The 25,458-nt window shown below is 35.9% G+C and overlaps 1 protein-coding gene across 3 annotated transcripts in view; it reads left to right on the top strand.

Moving 5' to 3' along the window:
* Nucleotides 1-25,458, top strand: part of SESN1 (sestrin 1) — an 89,535-nt gene that overhangs the window by 54,095 nt on the left and 9,982 nt on the right. For 2 of the 3 annotated variants that reach the window (XM_037520188.2, XM_054699082.1), the window contains exons 2-5: nt 21,664-21,729; nt 22,472-22,672; nt 23,194-23,376; nt 24,710-24,952. In XM_037520188.2, the coding sequence (XP_037376085.1) occupies nt 21,664-21,729; nt 22,472-22,672; nt 23,194-23,376; nt 24,710-24,952 (693 nt within the window). Of the gene's footprint in view, nt 1-16,270; nt 16,455-21,663; nt 21,730-22,471; nt 22,673-23,193; nt 23,377-24,709; nt 24,953-25,458 lie in introns of those variants that run through there. The other variant, XM_037520189.2, reaches the window with a different exon arrangement.

Below are 25,458 nucleotides of genomic sequence, written 5' to 3'. Positions count from 1 at the left end.
AAAAAAAAAAAAAAGGCTTGCAGTATCTCTTTCACTGAGCTTGAAGCCCTTTCTAGTTTACTTCCTTATATTTAATATGCCTATATATGTATCTATTTTCTTACCTTTTCATATAATTTTAGGGGATATAATCCCAAATCTGTTACCTGATCATGTACCCTTCCTTACTACTATTATGGAAAACAGATTCAGTGCTGGAACAGATGGTTCATTTCTTACCTTGAAGCTTTCAGTTTAATAAGGGAGACTAGCTAACCCACTAGAAATGAGAGTACAGAGACAAGTGCAATGACAGAGGACGTTTTCAAGGGGGAACCATCCAGGAAAGTCTTCAACAAGTCAGTGACTTCTAACTTCAGAATGAAGGTGAGAAGTGGACCAGGATTAGAGGGAACAGACTTGTGCACAAGCACAGGAATAATCACTGTAGATAGACAGTGAACTTCAGAAAAATTATGAGACGAAGAGGAAGGGGAACAGTTAGTCTCACTACCGCTTCCTTAGATGTACATAGATTTCCTTGGCCTGAGGTCATCTTGCACGCTAGTGAAAGTCACTGCTCTCACCTCTTTACACCGTAGTCAGAAATCTCTTAGAACTCCGTTGTTGATTCCTACATTGTCCAGTCTTCACTGGCTTTCTAAGCTCCCTAATCTATTTCCTACTGCTTCCTTATTTTTGAGTCTTTAATGATCAACTGGATTGTAAGTTCCCTGAGGGCTGGCTCTGAAGCTTTGTTATAACTGTTGAGTGGTGGAAAGGAAATGGCACCTGGACATTCAGAGTCTCATTTCTGAGAGTCCTGCATTCTGGAGAATGCATTCTGAGATTCCTGTTTCTCCAGAATGCATTCTTCTTCTTCTTCTTGATTTTCACACCTCTCCTTAACCAGATTCTCAGATCAGGGGGTTCAGACAATCTTGTCATGCACCAAAACTCAGATTCTGGGATTCCCGAGTTAGCAATCTTGCTCATGCTGATGTAGGACCAGGGAATGGAGAATCAGAGGATGCAGACACTTCCCTAAGTTCAGGAAAAGAAAGCGATAGCCAAGTTAAGAGGACATTTTATTAATTTTTCCTGTCACTTATGGGGAGGAGGTGGGGAGGTGGTGAGTCTGATTGTTGGATAGCTTAATATCTAAGAGCTTATTTTATTTTTACTATATTTAAGAAGTTTAATTGGGTTGAAGAAGCTCAGCAAAATAGACTTTAATTGAACACATTTATGTAGGAAAATAATGAACACTATCCTCATCACTAAAAAAAACACAGTGGACAAATCTTATTATTGAGAGGAAAGGAGTGGAGGTGGGAGGGAAGGTGGTAGAAAGGTAGCAATATTTTAAATTCAGTATTCATGTCATCTTGGGCAATAATTCATTCACATTCAAGAAAAAAAGATTTAGTAAAGCAAAATCATCCATGCTACTCATGAGAATTGTACTGAATAGTAAAATTGCCATGGATCAAGTGTCTTTAGGCTGGAGACCACTCTTTCAGCACAATTACTGTGTTTTAAACCAGGTTTTCGTTGTTCCTAATAGTGACTTTAGTCATCAGTGGCTAGGAAAAAATGTCTTGGACATGGCACACTGTAATCCTTAGAAATAGTAGCTCCCTGAAATTTCTTATAGAATTGAGAACCATTCATGCTACTTTGGTTCCCCATTTACTGCTTACATTATTACAAATGTTTTATAGTAAATAATTTTCTTAAGGAGAAAGGATAGAAAAGTAGCCTGAAGTCATCAGCGTCATGCACTAAATCTCTGCTTCAGAGTAGATGTGAAACTATAACAACTTTAGACTATTACCAAATGAACAGTTTAGACTCTGAATCTATGAAACAGTTAATGTATTTATTTCAAAATAATCTTTTTTTATAAAGATTTATTTATGCATACAAGAACTGGGGTGTAGGCCAGAAGTGGGGGAGTGAAAGGATTCACCAAAGACAGAGTTGGGAGCAGAACAGACAGATCTACTGAAACACTGCTGAGGCGAGCAGCGGGCAAGACAGGAGAGGTCTGCTGCACCATGTGGGTTATCTCCATGGCCGAAGATGGACCTTATGCTGCAGTGGCTGGCGATAGTGTTGATACTGGATAGTGTTGAGACTTAGCCCCTTGTGCCACCAGGAAGATCCTATTTCAAAATAATCTTTAAACCCAATTCAAAGATCCTTTCTCTCATGTTACTAATATGTACCTTTTCCTTTTTTCCATTTCTTCAGCTACAGGTTTATTGGAACATTTTGGGGGGTTGTTATTTTCTGATACAAAAAGCCATGATTTACAAGTCTTTTTTAAAAGGCTCTCTTTATCCAACACACTGCTTCCATGGCACAATTTTTATTCTGTGCCAGGTCCTGACATTGGGGGAATTATTTCTAAGTAGTAGCTTCTCTTTGTCTCTTTGTTATGTGCTGCCCAGTTATCCATGAGGCATCAACTCATACTCCTTTTAAGAAATGCTCTTGTATGACCCAAGAATGCTAGAAGTAAAACCACATTGTTTAACCCCCATCTCACTCCAGTATATTCCTGCTCTTGTCTCTGGAATACTTTTTGCCTTATGGAATTAATGTAGCAGAAAATCATCCGAGAGACTTAGCCATGCATATCTATTTGGTCCCTAGAACATTTCCTTTAAAAGTTTTAAAACACATGAAACTATATTCTGTATAATTCTAACCCCTGAAGTCTTGTAGGCTTAACTGTTACGTCTTCTTTTGCTCTTGGTGGGTGGGGGGGGGGTGACTCTAAGGATAACTTTTTTCTGGCATTGTAAGCTCATATTCACTGGAATTTTATCTCTTTCAGAGATAATTTATATTTATGACTGGAGCCTGGAAAGCATAAAATAACCCACCTTAAACTGAATCCTTGACTTATTTTTGCTCTAAGATCAGACAGACAATAGAGAATTAAGGCCTCAACTCTTAATGTGTGAGTCACTTTGTGTTTATGATTCTTCAGATGAGGTATCACCACCCGCCCCCCCCCAACCAAGAGCAAAAGTTGAAGCAGCTAAATTTTCTTTTTATCTCCTTTTATACATAGGTTCACCCTCACCCCACCCCCCAACCCCCAGTTTGTGCTTTTATTGATAGTTTAGTCCTTTGAAGTCTGGCTTTATGATAGAATCTCTGGGAAACCACTGCCCCCAGTTTCCCAAGTCCTAGACTTTGTCTTCTGGTCCCTGAGCTGCTGCTCTAGGTTATTGGGAATCCATGGGTACCAGTCTCAGTGATCATTATCTCCCTGTATTCTTCCTGTTGGTCAGTTTTGACTTCTGAAGATTTCTGTTACTTTGCTAGTTCAGCCATATATTTTAAATTGTATTTCCTATCAAAAGACTTACGGGTGTTTAATCCAACAGCAGTAAGAAGAACTATTATAGAGATTAGTTATTATCCTAATTGTCAGATTCAGGGCTCCTTACGGCTTACAGGACTAAGATGACCTCTTGCTCTGTCCAAGTTCTCTTGCTCTGTCCAAATTCTCGCATTTGCTTTTTAGAATTTCTCTGAGTCTTCCTTTAGATGATTGTCTGTCATTCTTTCTCTGCTATCAGTTTAAAATGTCTTCTAATTTACTGTGGATTTAGAAGCTAGATTAACAAACTTGTTATAATTTTGTACAAAGTAAATTTTCTCTGAAAGAGGTAGTTATAAAAACCCTGTGGCATCTATTTTACATCTTCTTACTCCTATGTGTACTAGATTCCTTTTGTGAGAGTGTCCAAAAAAAGAAATCTAGGTGTAATAAGATATTTCTATATCAATAGTCTATAATAGTCAGCTATTTTGACCACAATTACTGATTTTTCAAATGTAGGCAAAAACATTTCAGTGTGTGTGTGTGTGTGTGGTGTGTATGTGTGTAAAAACCACTGGATTTATTCAGTTACAAATAAATCACTCTGACTTCTTTTTTTATTTTTTGAATGGTCAATGCCAAATTTAGCAGCTAAGAAAAATCTACATTTTCTTATGTTTGAAGTCTATTAAAGTGACTGTAGTAATGATTGTGGGTCACTTTCACATTTTGTTTATGCTTAAAAATTTCACTCATTAACTATTTTTTGTTAAACTGTGCCTATTTTCTCTTTAGTGTTTTATGTACAAAACCTATATGATAAAAATGTATTTTTAAATTACCGGTATGTCATATTTTGGTAGTTATAATTTCAAAGCAAGATTTACATACTTCTATTCCCCAAATCCTTACTTCTCAAACAGAATGTACTCAAGTTAGTCCAAAAGGGACATACTTACTCTGAGTGAATGGTATCTTGGCGATTAAGAGACAATATTAGTGTAGTAAACTGCCAAGTTTTAGAAGATATTCCAAATTGAACATGACAAAATTTACAAATTTTCATGCAAAAGAAATTTTAGAAGATCTCAGAAGAAATTATAACAATGAATTCTTAGCAAAAGTGTGAGGGAAAAGTGTTTTCACGTGTCAGGAAGAAACATCTCTAAATGTTCAAAAGAAGGATCACAGGTAGACAAATAGAATAAAGAATATTGGCATAGGACTATCATGTGTAAGGAAGGCAGTATCCAGGGAAAAGGAATATTGAGAGATGTTATGGAAATTTTTTATTTTGGCAATAGGCTCAGTGGAGAGCCAGTCCACCTTTCCCAGAGAGGAATAATGTAGTTATTTTTGGTGGTCACAGAGGGTGGGGTGAGCAAATGGTCAGACAGAAGAAATTATAGGGAAAATAGTGCAGGTAATGATAAAAAAAAAAAGGAAGAAAAGAAGAGTGAGGTCTCAATCTCTTGCTGATTGACACACAATCACTAAAATATTAACAGTGCAAAGGAAACTAAAACATTACCAGGCAACATCATGGCATAGTAGAAAGAGCATGCCTTTGGAATCAAGTAGTCTTGAGCTCTAATGTTTACTCAAACCTTCCTTGCTGTGTGACCTTGGGTTAGCTACTTAGCCTCTCTAAGGTTCCCCGTTTCTCTAATTGCAGATAGCATCTATTTAAAGGGTTATTATGAGGACTATATAAGTTAAAATATATGTAAAATACTTTCAGAGAGTGCCTGACACATACTGATCACAATATGTGTTAGCTGTTCTATTAATATTACATCTGAAAACATGAAGTGTGGTGTCTAGCTACTTCTGGAATAAAATCTTAAGAGTAAACATCTGAGATACTGCTTTTAAAGCTCTCCATCAGCTGGCACTCATTTACCTCACTACTGCAGTAACAACCAGATGTTCAGCATAACACAGAATCCTGCTCTCAAACCCTTTGTACTTCCTTGCTTTTGTAACTTAAGGCATCATTTCTCAGTCCAGGGTCCCCTTTAGGAACAAAAGAGTACAGAGGTTAGCTCACTATAGGAAATAAGAAGAAAGATGGAGAAGCAAAGAAGACATGATATTGTTCTCAAAGATAGACTGAGAAATCCCTCACTCATAGCATTGCTTAATTAATATTGGTTGAATGAATACTGAGTAAATAAAACTAATATATTCATACATAGAGAGGTTACCGAATTTTGCAGAAATGTACACAACCAATCCCTAAAGTATAGGTATGTGTTAAGTAATTGATGAAATTTTCAGCAAGATTTGGATGGATTCTCTTTTATATTATTAAGGTTTAAGAACATTTAAGGAAAACATGGGCTTGCAGTAGAGTGTGTGTTTCCCAAATGATGTATTGCAACTACCCTTTTCTAGATTCAACATAGCTTAGTTATCCCTAACTGAGGTTAGAGGAATAGGTTGAACTAAGGATATTATCAATAAATAAAACATAGAGCTAATATCTCAACATTATTTAATTTTTCCTCACCTCTTCTAGGGGGTATATGGAATACAATAAAATATTGAGGGGGACATACACATATATGCATTTTTTACAGTATCCTACAATATTAGTAACAAACCCTGTGTGTTACAGTGCCTGGTGAGGAAATAGTTGATGATATAACAAGTCAAGCTGATTTACTTAAAATAATTATATTTTAGGGAACTAAAACCAGTGAGTGGTTTAAGCAGTACTTAAAGAAAAAAAAAACAAGTGGTGGTTCTTGAAGATTTTCATGGAAAATGTTAGAAATGTTATAAATTTGACAGCCCAAAAGTGAACTGGAGAAAACTGTTAACTATGGTTTCAGTGTTCAGTTCAATGTCTCTATTACACTTAACATTCTATAAATTTGAACAAATGCCAAAGTTCACACTAAACATTGCAGTGATGAAATATGTAACTTTGAAAATCCCTGCTAAATCCTAAAAAAACTTTGTTCTCTCAGAGGAAAAAGATAGGTATTGAGTGATAGAAATAAAGAGGAAAAAATTGCATAGAAAGGCATTGTACAATTTGTTTGATTTGGTTGGAAGGTTGTTATTTGTATGTCATTTTCGCTATTTTTTTTTTCCAATTTGAACCATAGCATTCCATTGCTGTGTCCCCTCCCTTCTCCCACTCTCCTGCAATGAGTTTTGGCAACTGATATTAGGAAATTTTATAAGACTCTTTTCTTATAGATAGTCCCACCCTTATTATCTTTTCACAAAGAAAATTTCCCACAAAATTCTATATTTTATTACAAATGCACTAATATTTTAAAGGGGACTCTAATGTATGCAGTATCTGGCATAATAAGAATGAAAACAAAATGATTACCATGTTGACAACATCTGATATATTTTGTTAATGGTGGGTGAAGAAATTTTATCTTTATGTTACTTCTAACCCAGAACAGTATATCCTGTTTTATATCTTGTGCCCTGCCCTGACACTATATAATTTTAAAAAACATTGAAGGCTGGAGCTCACTGGTATCTGGAGCAGTTGAGTCCTTACCTGTTTGTCTGCTTTGTGATTGGCTAACAGCTGTTGCTAAGCTTGTTTTTTTGTTCTTAGGGAAAGTTAAAAGTTGAGTGTGACCTATTTGAACTGCATCCTGCTGCTTTTGACTCTGCTTTGCTAGTTCTCCTGAACCACATATTTTTTCTGATATCTTTTGAAGCTTAGATGTTTTTCAAACCCTCCAATTTGTAAATCTAGTATGCACAATTTTAAGTTTTTAGTTGTGTATTTCTAATGCACAAGTTAAAGTAGTGTGGTTTAAGTTTTTAAATCTAAAAATTTGAAAGTTGGATTTTCTGACATAAAGTTCTGATTGTAGAGAGCAAACATATTATTTAAAAACCTGTCACACAGAAGATTTATTGCATATCAATAATGGCCTTATTGTTAATAAAAGCAATTACAAAGTACTTCATTAAAAAATTAAGTCGACTTTTTGTGATTTAAGATGAAAGGTATCATTGATCATACTGGCATGTGTGTCACTGAAGGATAAGATTGACTATGTTTCTGGAGAAGGACTAGAAGGATCAATAATCCTTTCATTTATACAACAGCTGCAGGACAGGTTAAATGAAAGTTCTACCACAATGTGAATTTGGTTTATAATTCAGTAAATCAACATAAATGGTTCTGAATATAACACCCTTTTTCTTTAATCCTCTGTGTGGTATTGATGGAGATAAGTCTTTGAACTGGATTGCACCACAAGTAAAAATCCTTGAAACATTTTCTGTACCTTAAAGCCTCACCCAAGTCTTAGGTGAATAATGTATAGAGCCACAAACTAGCACGAATCCTCTAAACCTGCTGTCAGTTCTAGTCACATTAGGTCTGGAGATGTGCAAGTCTAGTATGCTATTCAAATGTTTTACTAATTGTATTGTCTGCATTTTTTTTAATATTACCAGAATTCTGACATTTTGTTAAATAATTAAGTTCAACTAAATAAAGAGTTAAATTACTTTTCAAGTCAATTAGTGAGAATTATGAGGCTATTTTAACTTTTAAACACATTTGAAATTAAGGGGTATGGATGATAGTTGCAGTGTTATATCTGGGTTTGTTTGGGGGTTTTTTTTGGTGTTTTTTGTTGTTGTTTGCTTTTTTGTATAGCATCAAGGAAATCTGGATTCACACAGCAAGGTACATGGTGTCACGGTCCACTCCCTACTATAGTTTTACTCAAGGCATGAATTCTTTAAAAGGCTCACACATACTAACTATACCATATCCTTCCTAGTCACTGATCCATTTACAAGAATGTCCAAATGTGCCCACAGAGATGGTGGAATAAGCTTTACTTAGTCAGGTAACTAAATTATTAGTAGCAATAAATTATTTTGCTTGTTTCCAATACATTTAATGTTGATATCCATTTGTAGGTTACCTTGGGAGGAAGGGAGTAAGTTCAAATCTAATAGTTTGTAATGACTATAAAGTATTTATAAGGAATGGATCCTAGGAAATAATCATTTGAAAACCACTGGTAATGGTAATGTTTAAAGAAGACTGGCATAGGAGGAGGGCAGGTTCTAGTTTGCTTAAAGCCTATAACTCTTGATAAAATTAAGAATAGTATTAATAGAACTTTAGAGCTGAAATAAAGTTTGAGAGTCATGAATTTCAGTTGTCCTTCATTTTAAATTTGAAGGGACCATAACTAGAGTAGCTGTTAAGAGATTTCCAGACTTTTTTTTTTTTGGGGGGGGGGGTTGTTTTTTGTTTTGTTGTTTTTTGTTTGTTTTTTGGTAGAGTTAGGCAATAAACTAGATCACTCCCCCATTTAATGCTCCCTAACAGAGTCCCAAGCTGTCTAACAATCTATCCAACTTATGTGAGACATAAAATTTAAAATAGACACCCATCTCAAATTAAGATATTTCTGCTTTTTCATTTAATAAATTAAATACATATAATTGGCATTCAGTACATGTTTATAAATAATGAATGAGTGCTACGTGGTTACATACTATTAAGAATTCGGTTAACTGGTAAAATAGTAAATACCATTGGCATCTAAACATAAATCTATACCAAAAAATATTTTTATTAGAAGTAAAACAAATTAAGAAAGAATACTTACTGCTTTTCCCAATCTGTAATATATGAGTATTTCAGTATTTCTCAATTACTTGCCAAAAATTTGGAAAATCAGATCTTCTATTAGTACAAATGAAATGATGTTGAATTCTTAAGTCTTTAAGTTCATGTAAAAAGCAATTCTTAAAGTGACATTTTCTTTTTTAGTATTTTTACCCAAATAGAAAGATAGTGAGTATCTTTGCTTGTTGAACTCTAGCACCCTGAATGTAGCACACCCTTTTGGGCAAAAAGGAAAATGGCCTATAGAGGAGCAATGAGGATTCTGGAAACAAAAGAACAGATGGGGAAAGTTCATTGAATGGCATTTTATTTCTGAGAAGCATAATAACATTCAAGTAGTCTAGAGATGTGGCCTTATACTTTATGCCCAGGTTAAGGATCTACATCTTAATACTCTCTTAGAAAATAAGAGTTCTCAGAAGGAGGCAAAGAAAGAAGGTAATTTAAAGGATTAAAGGACCTATCACAAAGGAACTGAGTGGGAGTTCTTTAAGAGTGTAAGAAAAGTACATATTGAAGAACTCTATTCACTATTTGGTAGTAATAATCATAGTGGAGGAGCACGGCTCAGGAGGTCAGAATAGCTGTTATAAACAAAGCAAAACTTGATTAAAAGATTTTAGAATATTTCAACAGGATTTGTCCTTGAATCAAAAGTATTAAGCATGAATAAAATTCAAACATGATTAAGCTAATAACCATTAATATGCATTTAGCCTAAATAGTTTAACTATGGGTAAATTCAGTTTTACAAAGAAAATAGGCACTTCATTTAGTTCCATAAGTTTGTGTGATCAGGATAAGTTGAAGATACTAGGTTTGGTTCTAATCTATTTTGAAAAACTAATTTCTGCATTATGCCAGACTAATATATTTATTAGATTTAAAATTGTAGGTTACAAATTAAAACCAATTTGTGTCCCCACAAACAGAAACAATCTGAATATTTACAAAATATTTTCACATGTTTTTAGGTACAGATGAAAACCAACCTCTCAAACACTATGTTAAAAAATTGACTTAATACATTTTATATGCATAGTCTGAGAAATATTTTCTGCTTGAATACATCATATTTTAATTATCTTGAATCACCTTTTTTATTTGTATCATTTCCTCTTTCTTCTTCTTTAAAAAACCTTCAGAAATTCCTATGAACATACGGAATAAAGTCCTAACTCAATGTTTCACTATATTCCCCTTTCTTCCTTATCCTCATCCTATTCCATATTGAACCTATCCTTCTTATTTGATTTAATGATGCTAGAAAGAAATGAACCTCCAAAAGTTATATTTCTAAATAAAGTCTCCCAAGTTTTTTTGATATTGCAGTGGATAATTTCTTCCCTTGTCATTTCACTTCAGATAGGCCTGAGGATGTTTAAAGCCAAACTCAGTTATAAAATGTTCCATGGATTTTATCAAACAATGGTATGTATATAGGCAGTGTCTGTACACAGACACAGAGTTGTGAATTGTTAGTACCTGCCTTTCTTGACAAGTGATCCATATATACTGTTGCCCAAACCTATCTAACTGCTACCTTGGTTGTGCAGGAAAACAGGCACAGAAAAATCAAAGAAGTTTGGGAGTACCTGTGGGTTTCCAGGGAAAAGGTGGTAAGAGTAAGAAAAAATAGAAAGTGCTTAGCAAAGCTGAAAACAGGGACAAGCTTTTTGCCAAGCAGAACCTCCCTGCCTATACAGTAGCCTATTAGGCTCTAAAAATGTGGGGCTAGATGACACAAATTCAGTTGTGTGCCTTGAAATTCATTTTTAAGCTTTCAGTTGCATTAAGGTTTTTTGTTGTTGTTGGTTTTAATGGAAACATCTCTGCAGAGTTCCTTTATTAAAAAAAATACTTATTGAGAGTCTACTTTGTACTGGGCACTAGGACATTAGAAACACAATATTGGACATAAAAGGCATTCTGATTTTTTTAAGCTTATAATCTATTGAGACAGACTTAGTAAATAAACTACTATGACATATCAGTCCCTCATACAATAAATAGTGTGAGTTAGTTTAAAAAGTATTCTATGAGGAATGGGGTAATGTCAGAAGCATTTAAGAGGTTGAGTAGACTTAGGTAAGTTATGTGGTGAAGGAGCTTTGGGTAGCATGAGGTCAAACAAGGCCTGTAAAGACACAATGAGAAAAGTCACAGAATAAAGAAATTGAGGACAGAGTTTTCAAAGACTGATATCATTCACTCATGATTTTTTAAAAAGCAGATTTCTTACTCTCACCACATTTTCCTTGGAAACCCACAGGTACTCCCAAGCTTCTTTAATTTTTCTGTGCCTGTTTTCCTGCACAACCAAGGTAGCAGTTAGATAGGTTTGGGCAATAGTATATATGCATCACTTGTTAAGCATCCTAAGTATAAGCAAGTGAGATAATTTTTTCCCCTCTCTGTCATCTTTTCTTATGCTCAGGATTAGAAACTCAGTTTTATCAAAAAAATTTAAATATTCATTAAAAGGTACCCCCCAACTTATGCTGCTTTGGATTCAGACAGACCTGGGTTCTAACCCCAGGCTGCATTTTTGTGTTTTTATTACCTTGGACAAGTTACTTCATGAATTTCGGTTTTACAAATTTGTAAAATAGAAATAGTTATATCTGCCTTACATGTGTAAAATGCTTAGTATCTGATAGTGGGAGTTAATAAGTCACTGGTCCTATTATCCTTCACCTGGAAAACCTAAGCATGATTTAATATCCTTATTTTTGCAAGTGATTTTCTAATTTAGAACCACTGACAATATTTGGAATACCTACTTTTTTACAACTATGAGTAATGGCCTGTGTTTCTAAAACTCTGCATAGAAATTTCAAATGTGCATTTCTAAAAGAAGAAACCCTACAGGAGAGAAAGAAGGCAAAAATTTGTCAACATTCTTACTTTTTTATAAGCAATATTCTAAAAATTAAATAGAAGAAGTGAAAAAAGTAGAGGACAAATAATAGAATGTAAAACTAAAGTTCAGTGCTAAAAGGATCTCAGTGTACCCAAAACATGATGTTGAAAGGAAAAAAGTGCTTAGTAGACAAGCTATATATAAAAACAGGAAGATATCAGCTAAAAGAGAAAAATCTTGACAAAATTAATAAGAAATAATCTTATAACAAGCATTTATTCTAAAGAAAATACTTTAATGATGAGAGGGCATTTTGAAGAATACTTAAACTACAGAAATCTAACAAAGCCAAAGAAATTCTTTGACTTAATGATTAAAACCATTGCTATGTGTTCCTAACCAATTATTAAACTTAATTCCACTTTAATGAATAGATCTTTAAGTCTATAGTACTTTAATTCCTTTAGTTAATGAAAGACTTAATATGTGGTCCACAAAATTGTCATTAGTCTTTGGCCTGATCATCCTTTCTGCTTTTTCATGTACTGATAATATTTTTAAGTCTAGTGGATTCAGGGAAGCTATTTAGCCAGGAGAGCAGATAATTTGAGATTTATTTCCTAAATTCCAAAAACAAGAGTATGAGGCATGATTTCCTTTCGCAAGAAACTTATTGTCATGTTGGAAAGACAAAAATCCACCTTTATCCCTACACTTTGCTTCATCCCCATTGTTTTTCAGACCACTCTTTTTTTTAACCTGGCCTAAATTGCCTTGACAGCCTTCATAATTTACTTCCCTGCTTTCAGTTGTGTGCCTTGCAATATATTTTGAAATACAAATCTGATGTCATTCTGCTGTTTAAAGCTTTCAATAACTCCATAGTACTTATTTTTGTTAAAGATTTATTTTTTTTAGTATGCATACAAGAACTGGGGTGTAGGGGTGCAGAGGGTGAGAAGATTCACCAAAAACAGAGTGGGGAGCAGAACAGGCAGATCTACTGAAATACACTGCTGAGGGGAGCAGCAGCCAAAACAGAAGAGGTCTGCTGCACCATGTGGGTTAGCTCCCTGGCGGAGGATCAGACTCATTCTACAGTGGTTGCCAATAGCTTGATAGTGCTAAGATAGTGCTTAACCCCTTGCACCACCATGAAGGCCTCCAACTCCATATTACTCTTAAGAATGAAATTTATATTCATTAATGAAGCTTGAACAAGTCCCCTTTTTACCATTTTTTTTTAAAGATTTATTTATTTATTTATACAAGCACTGGGTATAGTCAGAAGCACGGGAGGGTGAGAGAATTCACCAGAGCCAGAGTGGGAAGCAGAGCAGGCAGAAGGACTGAAGTATACTGCTGAGGGGAGCAGCGGGCGGCAGGAGAGGTCTGCGCGCCATGTGGGACCCTCCTCCAGTGGCCGGGGAGCAGCCGGGGATCGAACTGGTGCCCCAGAGGCCGCGGGCAGCTTCGCAACCCAGCGCTCAACCACTGCGCCACCGGGGAGGCCCTGTACCATTTATGTTTTGCCTAAACTCCATTTGTTACTCTCTAGTCTGTCCACTCTTGATCCAATGAACTTCCTTTTTTCAGCTTCCCTAATGGTCCACTCTCAACTCTCCCCTGCCTCTGGGCCTTAGTACATGCTAGTTCCTTTACTTTGAACTCTGTCTCTACTCTTCTAAACTTCCCCCTTCCCTCAGACTTCCTGCCAAAGCCTCTCTAATAATCCTCTAAGTCCCAGCTCAAATGTCTCTCTCTTTGGGAAGAATATCTTGAACCACCACTCCAAGTTTGGACTTTCTAATGCTTCATCTGTTTAGATGAAGTCATTTAAACCACCCTGCTTTTACATGGGTATATCAGCTTGTTATTGAGAAAATTAGCATTGGGGCCATAACTGCTAATGACAGGTGCAGAAACTTCACTTGGAGACAACTGAGTAAGTTTACCAAAACATTTTTAGAGAAAATTAAAAATTTCAGGATTACTATTACTTGTTGGATGTCAGAATTCTTCCTAGAAGAAACAAAATGTTGAAATAAAAAATAGGAGACATTGTAGATTAGCTGCTGGCATACAATGATAACCTGTGATAAATATCAGAAGCATCGTCTTTTCCAGTTACTCTTCTGGGCTTAGGATGTTCATCTTTTCAGCAGATGGGTATTGTGTGCCTAGTACTCAGGACATCTGTCCTAACCAAGAATTAAAGTCTTTGGAAAAGGCTAGCTTTTTATTGAATGACTTAGAGCAGACCATTTCCAGAAATGAGATCTACACAGTGATATTTGCTGATCAATATATTTGTTGTGAATAATATATTTGGGGGCAACCTTTTTTTGTTGGAGAATAGAGTGACTAATTCACGGTACTGCTCTATCAAAAATAGCAGGAATTAGTACTCTTTGAAGAAGTTAAGTCAGTCTTTACAAAGACCATAACTTGACATTTAATTAGAATTTGTTTGTTAAAATTTTTCTTTTTACATAAGACAGCATCAAAACAAATAAGTAAACTGAAACTTTCAGGAAAAAAGGAATTGTAACTGGAGTTTCCTACAAATTTCAGTATATGTGGCTTCAGTAAATATTCAGCAAGCACTAAAAATCAAACACTGTGTATATAGTTTTAGTTTGTATTTAATTATTTTAAATCATTTTGAGATTAGCTAAATATATGCTTTCCTCTTGCTTCTCATTTGAAAATAGAAAGGTAAGCATTCTCCATTTTGCAAATGACATTAATGCCACAAACAAGGTTAAGCCCTCCTAGACAACGGACCCCATTATTTTTATTCCCTCCAGAAAATAAAATTACAGCTCAACTCTAGAATCAGAATATCATTTTCACATTTCCCTCATTCTCTAACTAGCTTTGTAGCTTATAGTCCCATGCATCATGTCCATTTATGTTTACAAATTATTCATCTCAGTCATTTTTTTTGGGAAGATATGTCATATTGCTGCAAATTTGAGGATTTGCTGGATTTATTTTTGCCTGATTGTGGCTCAATGTGCATTTGATTATACTATTTGTTTTTGTGGTTGTGCTCAAAAGAAAAGGCCTTGGAAGCCTCTGTAACCTTTTCTCATGTTATCATTAACCCAAAGTTGCTTTTTTTTTGAGCAGTAAAAAAAGTATTTTGGGTGCCCAGCAATGTATAAAAGCAGCCTATGAGAACATGTAACATTTATTTATCTGGAGAAGATAAATAAAAAGTAACCATTTTTAACTCGATACTTTAAAAATATGACAGTTTAAGAGCTAAAAGTAACTTAGTTTTCTCTGAGACATTGTAACCTCACTCCTGAGACTGAAACTTATTTTCATTTAAGAATCCTGGTTCTGTGTCTGTCAGTTTTTGTTGATTTAAACGCCACATGTTTCCTTCTGTAGAATGTTCCAACTTTTATTTTTTAACTTGAGCATTTAAGCTTTGAAAACACAAGGGCAAACTTGCATGAAGAGATCTAATTTAGGAGTGGGTTGTTTTTTGTTTTTTTTTTTAAGATTTTTATTTATTTATAGAGTGTTTTTTTTTTTTTTTAAAGAAAATGGAATCTTGTAAGGCAATATTGTTGACATGAGTCCTTGAGAGATTTACGTTCTGAGGCCAACAATGTCAATTATTTGTGCTTCTTTATAACCTATTTTTTCCCCAAGGTCCTCATCAGATTTCAGAGAAATTCTTTCTGTAGAACCGGGTTGCTTATGTGGGAACATTAGTAATTGTAAAGCCTACGAATGTTCTTGGGAAGAAACAAAGATAGTTCATAGATGTGCTATTTATTCTCTGTTGCTTATCTACCAGGGGCGTGATACTTACAGATACTTACATAGCTAGCTTACCAAAAATAATTTTGCATTGAATGTAGGGCATGGTCCCATACTTGTTCCTGCATTCTGCGGCCCTTTAGCGTTGTTTGAGCATTGCTGGACTGGAAGAAGGGGAATTTCAGTGGTTGATAAAATGTAAAGCAAACGTGATTCCTTCTGGCGGCGTCAGAGTCAGCCTGGAGAGTGGCTGCTGTTTGGCGCTGGGTAAATTGACCCGGCGGGTGAAGGAAGGGCAGGCTCGGAGCTGATGCTGGGGGCAGGGGCATGTTCGTCTTTCACTGCAGCCCGAGGGCGAGGGCCGAGGCGAGGGCCGGCGCTGCACCGTCAGCCAGAATGCACGCTCCGCCCGGGCGGACGCAGCCCGTTCCGGACCCGAGCCTTCGCTCGCGGCGGCCTGGGCCCCAGGTTGTTTTCGCCGAGCGCGTCGGGCCGCGTCAGACCGCCGCCGCCGCCCGCCCCTCCGCGCCAAGGGGGCGGGGCTCCAGGGCGCCGCGGGCCCGCATTGGCTCGCGCGGGCAGCGGACGGCGGAGGGGCGGCGGGGCGGGGCCGCGCGGCTTGTTTGTTCGCACCGCCCCCGCGTCCCCTCCGGCGGAGGCTGCAGCCAGACCCGGCCGGCCGCCCAGCGCTCCCCGCTCGCTGTGCCGCCGCGGCTCCTCTGCGCGCCCCGCGTCCCCGCGCCGACATGCGCCTGGCCACTGCCGCGAACGAGGCGTACAAGGCCTCGCTGACCGTCTCGGAGCTGCTGGGCTGCAAGCAGTGCGGCGGGGACCGCGGCCAGGACGAGGTACGGGCGAGGGGTCGGGCCGGCCCGCTGGCGGGCGGGCGGGCGGGGACGCGGCTGAGCGGCCGGGATGCACGGAGGTCGCGGCTTCGCACCCGATCAGTTTCGGACAACGCTCCCCTGAGAGGACGCCCCTGAAGCAACCGCCCCGCGGGCGGGGGCGTCTCCGACGGCCGGTGCCCCTCAGGTGAGGGGGCGGCCTGCGCCAGGTAGGGAGACGTCTTCCACCGTGTGGGCAAAAAATGCTGAGGCTGGAAGAGACAGCTCCCCGGGTCATTTAAATGGAGCTCGCGAAAACGTAAATAACGTTGTCTCCTGTGCAAGTCTCCACAAGTCAGAATCCGAACAAAGCTCCAGTCTTGCGCGGAACAGCCTGTGGCTTTTGCCCTCACTTCACGTCTTGACAAAACCCATTAGTCTGTGACCCTCACTCCCTTTGCCTCCTCCTCGAAGACAGGGAAAGAATACATTCGAGTCGTTAAAAGATGATGTTGCCTTGCATAAGTATGTTCTGCCAGCTCTATGACGTTATGCACAGCGTTTACTCTTGTTTATTAAACCATCCCTTTTGTGTCAGAATTAGCCTTCAGAGAGAACTATTTAATGGTAACATTTTGTACTTTTTGTAAGTGGTTGCCAATAAGGCGCAGCTTGACAGGTATTAATATGACCCTAACTAAAATTAGTGCATTTTGAAGGTTTTGATGCAAAAGGTGGCAAGACAGAAAATAGAAAAATAGCAATTAAACTTTGAATTGAAATCAGGTTGTTGTATTGTCTTAGCTCAAGAAACCGAAATATGCAGTAATTTCTCTGCAGTATTTTCACTGACATGAATGTCTTAGCATTTGTATTTTTGTAAATGCAATTTACATTATCAGTATACTCCATGTATATCCATAAGTTTAAATGAAGACTCTTTCTTATAAAGGTGGTAAAACACCAGATACTTTGTCCACATTTTAATATTCATAGATGTATAATATGCTTATTGGTTTACAGATAATGCAACCTAAAAAAATGTCTTATAACTGTTGATTTGGAAACATTACCAAGAGAGAAAGCAATGTGAAAGTGTTGAAATAGCATTTACAGTTTCTGCTTACAGGCCATAACAGATTTTTTTCTCATTTTGAGTAGAAGTTAGCCTCAGTCATCTTGCTTGAATAGCTCTGATATTTCTGGTGGTATTGGTGTGCAGGATCCTGGTTCTTGCCCAGATCTAGAATCTCTAAAGATACTCTTGTAAATTGGAAGATAGAAATAAGGGGCATTTTGCTTGCACATTGATTGCAGTGCCTGTGATATTATATCAAGAAAACCAGGAAGCTTTGAATAGTTCTTTTTCATTTTTAACACAGCGAACATGTGGAAAGGTATGTTAGGAAGTAGTGCTTTATAGGAAAACTATTCCCTTTACAAAAGAATCAGTAACATGACTTTTACAAATAGCAAGCTTCTATAGTGCTTTTAAATGAAATACTCTCTAGTATGGAACCCTTGTCTAAAGTATAGGGCACACATTGTAAGGCCTAAGTCAGCCTCACAAATTCAGTATTTTGAAGTCAGTTGAATTTTTGTTTTTCTGGAACATAAATCATAGACCAGACATGGAAGAAGTACCTGAACTTTAAGTATTTCTAAGTCCCCTAGTAATGTTTATGATAATTTAAAAAGAAGCAGTAGTATACTTTGTTGTAGTAGGAATATTTTTTATTAGACTTCTAGATATAAAAAGATTAATGTATAATACTTCTAGATCTCCATTTCTGTTTAAAAACTTTGTCAACATGCTAGCACCCAACTATGGACAATGATTCTCCTAAAGAAGGGAACCTGAGATGGGAACTTTCACTTTTACACAATATGTCTTGATGAAATGTGTTTCAAAAAGCACATACTGCTTTTGTAATTTTTTAAATTAAGTATCAGTGTTAAAGTTACCAGTATCAAAACATCTGGGCAGCTTTTTTCAGTGCACCAAATACAGTGAGAAAAATGAAATGATTGACATGTGATTTTTTTACTTTTCAAACAGTTTTGCTAGTGAGTAGCCAATAAATAAACCAACAGATTCTTTCATTTGTGGTAAATTGTTCATTGTTTCACTTAAGGATGTTGATAAAGATTCATAAATGTTATCTTTAATAAATTTGAAAAATCTGATTACAACAGTACTTTCAGTACACTCTGACTCATGTAGTGATATTATACATGTAGATGTCATTCTTAGTCAACATTCACTGAGGATTTTTACACTGTGAAAATTAGTGTCTTTTATACACTAATGAAGAAACATGTCAGAGAGATGAAACAGTGTTGTGATGGTGGAGGCTGTTATCTTTTTTAAAGATGCTGATTAGGATTGTTGAGGGCAGAGAACTGTGAGTTCCCACATAAGTTTTCCAGCCACACCTTCACTGAGAGCCTGTGACCTGTGTCCTGTGATTACCATCTACATCATTTTCAATAAGGCCATTTGCTGTTGGCAGTTCTACCTCTAGAATCTGGATCGGCCAAAATTTCCGGTGTCTGTAATTCAGTTTCTTACAGCTACAAATGAAGGCATAATTGAAGCAATCTTTAGGCAGTTATGAAATGTACTTAATTTGTCTTGTGATCACCTGCCCCTTGAAGACCTGCAGTGTCTTTTGTTTAAATTAATATCTGCTAGAATATAGGATAAGAAGCTCATTTGTCATATAACTAGAAAGTGTTCAAGAGTGAATTTTTCAGAAAATTGATCTTAACCATTTAGAAATCAAGAGTACTATTTATAATAGTGGTATCTAAAAGGCTCTCTAATGTATCAAAAACTTTTAGAGAAGCTCAAAAGAGTGATAATTAAGGGCTCTACATCTCGGACCAGATTTCCTGGGTTCAACCCCTTACCTCTACCACTAATACTGAGCTAAATGATTTGGGTTCTTAACTAGATAGATAAAACAGGTTTATATTTTCAGTTTATCTTGCTGCATTGTTGCTGTTTTTGTACAGTAATTGGTTTCTCCCCTCAGATTATGCTGTTAAACTTTTTGATCTTAAGCAGTCTTTTAGATGGCAAATGATATCTCAGAATAGTTAACCTGTAGTTATTTTATTGTAAGGGTTGATAATTTTTCAGCCATTGTATTTCCTTTTGTTTGACCTGTCTGTGTCCTTTGTTCATTTTCCTATCAGATTGCTGGGGGTTTTCTTCACTGATGTGTAGGAATCTTTATGTAATAAGGAAATTTAGCCCTTTGTTGCATGAATTGCAAATATATTTTACAGCTTTTTTTAATTTTATATTTTTTACCCATGTAAAAGTACTTTTATGCCACCAAACTTATTAAATTTCTATTTAATGACTTCTGTATTTTGTGATATTCTTAGGCTACTTTACTATGATTTTTGTGAGGTTTTTTTATACTTTGACTTATTGTAGAGTAAAATATACTTGAGGACTCCATCTTCACTTTTTTTCTGTCTAAACAGTTGTCCCAAGGTGAATTTTTGAATAATTCATTTCTCCCTCTTTTGAAATGCTACCTTTTAATATACTTGAGTCCCAAGAATAGTGTCTCTTTGTTATAAATAAGTCTTGCTGTTGGTGTTTTTGAAAATGCATGTTTTTTAAATAAGATAGCAAATAAATGAGAAGGGATAAATATTAGTTTAGCCTTAAAGTTTTGTTTTGAAATGTTTTGTTTTGAATTGTTTATAATTGGATCAGAAATTCAGCAGTTAGAAAAGGGCTAATGAAATTATTTTATAATAAATGGCTGCATTTGTGCCAAGATGATATATTAGTATTTTTTCCTTACATTTGTTATGGGATTTTAAAATAAAAACACATACATGGCTGGATCAGTGAATTCAGTGACTCCTCTAATCAAGGGTACAGTTGTTAGAACACTACTATCTTCAGTATAACTGTGAAAGAAATCAGTAAGAAATAAATCTCTGATCTCCAATACAAGATTATTTGAATTATGTTATTTTTATAGAGTCATAGAAATATAGCCTTTGAATCTGGATATGAGTTCTAATAAAAATTCTCTTCAATTTTATCCTGCCTGCTTGCTTTTTAAAATCCATTCTGCTCCAGTCATTTGCTTGGACCAGATTTCTTGAATCGCTGCCATATGTCCTTCTCTTGTCTTCCCTGCTCCTCCCCCTTTTTTTTCTTAAAAAGGAAAGCATCTGGTTTATATCTTGAAGGACTTTTGGGAGCAGTAGGGAAGGGTGGGAATAATATTTATATGTAATTATAAATATAAACAAAGGTTAATTTTTAGAATTTTTAGTCGTGTAAACTCTAAGAAGTTGTTTTTTTGTTTTTGTTTTTGTTTTTTTGAGACCAGATTGATAGGACATGAGCCTCAAAAAAAAAAAAAAAAAACCCACACACCTGGATTATATTCATTTTTATTTTGTTTCTGTAACCACACTGTTGGAGTAAAAGATGGAAGCCTTAATACTAGATTGTCAGTTTTTGTTACCACACTACACTATCACATAGGTATAAAATTCTAGGTTCACTGTGTCAAAAAGCAGAAAACCATTTATTTCTCAGTTAAATGATTTTCTTGAAAAATATAAACAAGTTTGATGACATCCTATAAATAAATTTAAGGCAAACTTAAAAGCAAAATGAATTTCTCTAAAATTGTTTTACTTAACCATAGGGAAAACTTGACCTGTATTACTTTTTCATCTTTTTTCCCCCTTATTTTCTTAATATTTTTCTTAATATTTCTGTTTCTTATTGGAAGTTGTTGTTATAGATATAATGATAGCTATCTAAAACTGAAAGAAGTATAAATATGTGGAAATTTCTACTTTTTTATTTCCTCACAAGATGTGTAAGATTTGATATTTTGGTTTGGTTTTGGTTGTACAAATACACTGGTCTTATTTTGTATCAATGACCGTCCACAGGGTTGACTGCTATGTGCTGAACTTTCTGTTCTAGACTTTTTGCCAAGTACTTTATGCAAAATTTTGTTTTAGTGAAACAGGTTTTATTGTGTTAGTTAGAGTCAAAGTATAAGCTGTTGTCAGCTACGGGATACAAGCAGAGGAGTTGGTATGTATATATGACCATGAAAACAAACCACCAAAACAAGTCTGTCTCTGTTCTACTGGTTGTTTTTCCCTCCCATTCCTGTAGTCTCAGTTCATGTTGTTTACTGCTGGAGGCCTGAGATGGTGTAATTTTCTTTTCTAGGAACTTGGAATTAGAATTCCTCGACCACTAGGACACGGACCAAGCAGATTCATCCCAGAAAAGGAGGTATGTTGTTTGTGAAAGTACGTAGTGAACTGTAAGCTTTTAAGGAAAAGCTTTCTTGACCCACATCTTGGCATCTACACACTGTTGGTCAACAGCATGTTTTACACAGAGTTGATCACAGTTAATCATCATGCTTTGGCAATGAATCTGTTGGATTAGAAAGCTCTTGTAGTCATGTTGATTTCTAGTATTTCATGATGCTTTTCTAACAGCTATATTTAATTAAGGAAAAAACTTGTTTTGACCAGTGATACTCTATGCTTAGATGTTGAGGGGTGCTCATAATCTGAGTTACTTGGTCTTGACCATCTCCATAGGCTGCTATCAATGCTAGATCAGATTTTTAATTCTAAATGTGTAAAAGCACCTATGTTTTGTTTTCACAAGCATTGTGTGCTGTTCATTTTGGTTCCTCTTGCTCTCTCCTTTGAGTGAAAGTAGGCCTTGTTGTGAGGAAAGACTTTAGTGTCTGTTTGCAAACTGCAAGTTTGGTACTCTAAATCTGCTCCTTTTTCTGCAAGCAGCCCATCTAGATATCCTTTAATACTTGACCTTTGTTGTTGTGATGTACATGTGTTTTTTATCTTGCTCCCAGTTATATTAAATTTGTAGAATTGCAATCTCTCTCTCGATCCAAATAATCTGCATCTAGATGACACTATGAAAATGTGCATGTGCAACTTTCTAACTTTCTGTCTTGAACAATGATTTACAGTTTAACCATGATTTTTCTTTCACACAGATTCTCCAAGTGGGGAGTGAAGACGCACAGATGCATGCTTTATTTGCAGATTCTTTTGCTGCTTTAGGTCGTTTGGATAATATTACGTTAGTGATGGTTTTTCACCCACAGTATTTAGAAAGTTTCCTAAAAACTCAACACTATCTACTGCAAATGGATGGGCCATTACCCCTACACTTTCGGCACTACATTGGAATAATGGTTTGTAAACCTTCAGTGAAAAATTCTTTCTGCCTACTTTACTAATCTTTTTAAGAGATGGGTTAATGCTTTAAACACAGGGATAAGTATTTCTGGCTTGTAATTGGATTCCTGTTAGGTAGTATCTGCTTTTCCTCTCTAAGAAACATGTATTTACACACTGTTGAATCATTTTCCATTAAATAGGAGAATAAAGTAGAACCCAAGATACAGTTCACGTTGACAGAAATGATGTTATTCCTGTTAGATGCCTTATATATTTCTTAATCTGAGGTTCTGAAAGTTGGTATACAAGTAAACGTTCTAAAGTTCAAATACTTTTATCATATATTTTGTTCTTAAAATATATGAGGTACTCTTATGGGGTCAGTGAGTTTTTAAATGTTTATATGAAACATTTTTATATTTTGTGGAAAATTTGGAAACATAGTAACCAAAACCATAATTAGCTGCACATTATAAAGGAAAATTTCTACTTTAAATGACTCTGTTTTTGAACAGTCTTTTTGTTTTCTCTTAAGGCTGCAGCAAGGCATCAATGCTCCTACTTAGTGAACCTCCATGTAAATGATTTTCTTCATGTTGGTGGGGACCCCAAGTGGCTTAATGGTTTAGAGAATGCACCTCAAAAGCTACAAAATTTAGGAGAACTTAACAAAGTGTTAGCCCATAGACCTTGGCTTATTACCAAAGAACACATTGAGGTAAGTGGTGAAGTAATATATCTAGAGTACCATTTTTTTTAATTTAATAGACTTTATTTTTCAAAGCAGTTTTAGGTTTACAGGAAATATAGAGTTCCCATATTCTGCCCCCTCAACACAGTCTCTCCTATTAGTAACATCTAATATTGATATGATATTAACTAATTTGATAGGGTTCATTAGGGTTCACTCTTTGTGTTGTACAGTTCCATGGGTTTTGACAAATACATAATGCCATGTGTCAAACATTACCGTATCATAGAGAATAGTTTCAATGCTCCAATCTGCTATCCCTTTCATCTCTCTCCCTTTCCCCCCTGAAACTGTCTTTATAGTTTTGACTTTTTCATAATTTGATAGCAAATTCTTTACTGCTGAACATGTACCACAGTTTGTTTATGCATTCACCTATTGAAGGATATCTTAAGTGTTTCTAGTTTTAGGCAATTATGAATAAAGCTGTAAAAAACATTCACATGCAGGTTTTTCAGTAGACATAGTAAATAAGTAGGAATGTGATTTGTTGGATCCTCTGTTTAACTTTGTAAGGAAACTGTTGCTATACCAATGTGCAATCCTACTGCTAAACATCTTTGCTAACATTTAGTGATATCAATGTTTTGGATTTTAGCCATTCTAATAGGTTAGAAGTGGTATCTTTTCTGCCTTTTTAAAATACTGTCTTAATAAACAAACCCACAAGAAACTAGCTTAAAAATGATAACAGAATAATATTGCCATTCTCTAAAAGTATATCTACCATGCAGTGGAAATTCTTCAAAATGGTCTTGACTTTTTATTTTAGAGAGCATTTTAGATACAGTTACCTAACTGAAGCATATTATCAAGGAGATGTGAGATTTGAATATGATTAATGCAACAGTCTATTATACTGTCTAGGAACACAGATTTTTAAGTCTTGGAAGGATTATAGAACTTGACCTAGGGCATAATTTTAAAATATCAGTTGATGATTTAGGAATATTCAGTCAAAATGTTCAAACCACTATCTTAATTCCTTGAGAAGGCCTGCTAATAAAAAGAAAAAATATTTTATACAATAGCTTCCACTTTAAAAGCAAGTTTGAGGCTAGTTAATACATTCATAAACCTGGCAACTGATTTTGATAATACTCATTTTTATTACATTTTAAAATTAGGATTCTAGAAAATTAAAATGTCATGTCATTAGCAAATTCTGAGTTCTACGTGTCTCAAATTGTAATTTTATACTGTTTGTAAAGTGGCTAATCCTGTTTTTAATATATTGTGCTTTCACCCAACACCATATTCCAATGTAAAATATGTTCATTTCCCTCCCCCTCGCCTCAAGGAACTTTTAAAAGCTGAAGAGCACAGCTGGTCCCTTGCAGAACTGGTACATGCCGTAGTTCTACTCACACACTATCATTCTCTTGCCTCGTTCACATTTGGCTGTGGAATCAGTCCTGAAATTCATTGTGATGGTGGCCACACATTTAGACCTCCTTCTGTTAGTAACTACTGCATCTGTGACATTACAAATGGTAATCACAGTGTGGATGAGATGCAGGTCAACTCAGCAGGAAATGTTTCGGTAAGTATATTTGTTAGAGGATTTTTATCAAATCAATCATAATTGCTGTTCTGTTACTTTTTCATTTGACTTCTTAGAAAATCTACCCTGTTAAGTCCGTAGAGATATTAAACTCATAATATCATTTGCCAAGTATTTATTGACTGCCTCCAAATGCCCACTACTAGTCTAGTGCTAAGGGATATGCAAAATTATATGGTCCCCTGGGAGGTTACATTCAAGTAATTTTTATATTAGGAGCCACCAGCGTGTACCCATCAGTCAGCCAGTGTTGAATGGCTCCTTCAATAAGATGGTGTAGAACTCCTAATGTTCATCTCATCCTTTTCCTCTCTTGGGCTGACTTAATTATTCATCTTTAGAATATTTAGTAAGCCTTGATCTAGAAATTTCTCCATTTAAAATTCTTTTTCACATTTAACTCCACCCAAATACATATATATGTACATACACACACACATATGATATGTGTGTGTATAACAAATGTGAAAATTTACTGAAATGTT

The sequence above is a fragment of the Talpa occidentalis genome, unplaced genomic scaffold (genome assembly GCF_014898055.3).
Source record: "Talpa occidentalis isolate TD23 unplaced genomic scaffold, MPIMG_talOcc4v2.1 talOcc4.2, whole genome shotgun sequence".
Taxonomy (NCBI): Eukaryota; Metazoa; Chordata; class Mammalia; order Eulipotyphla; family Talpidae; genus Talpa; species Talpa occidentalis.
Note: the sequence above shows the minus strand (reverse complement) of the source record. Positions and strands in the feature narration are given on the sequence as shown.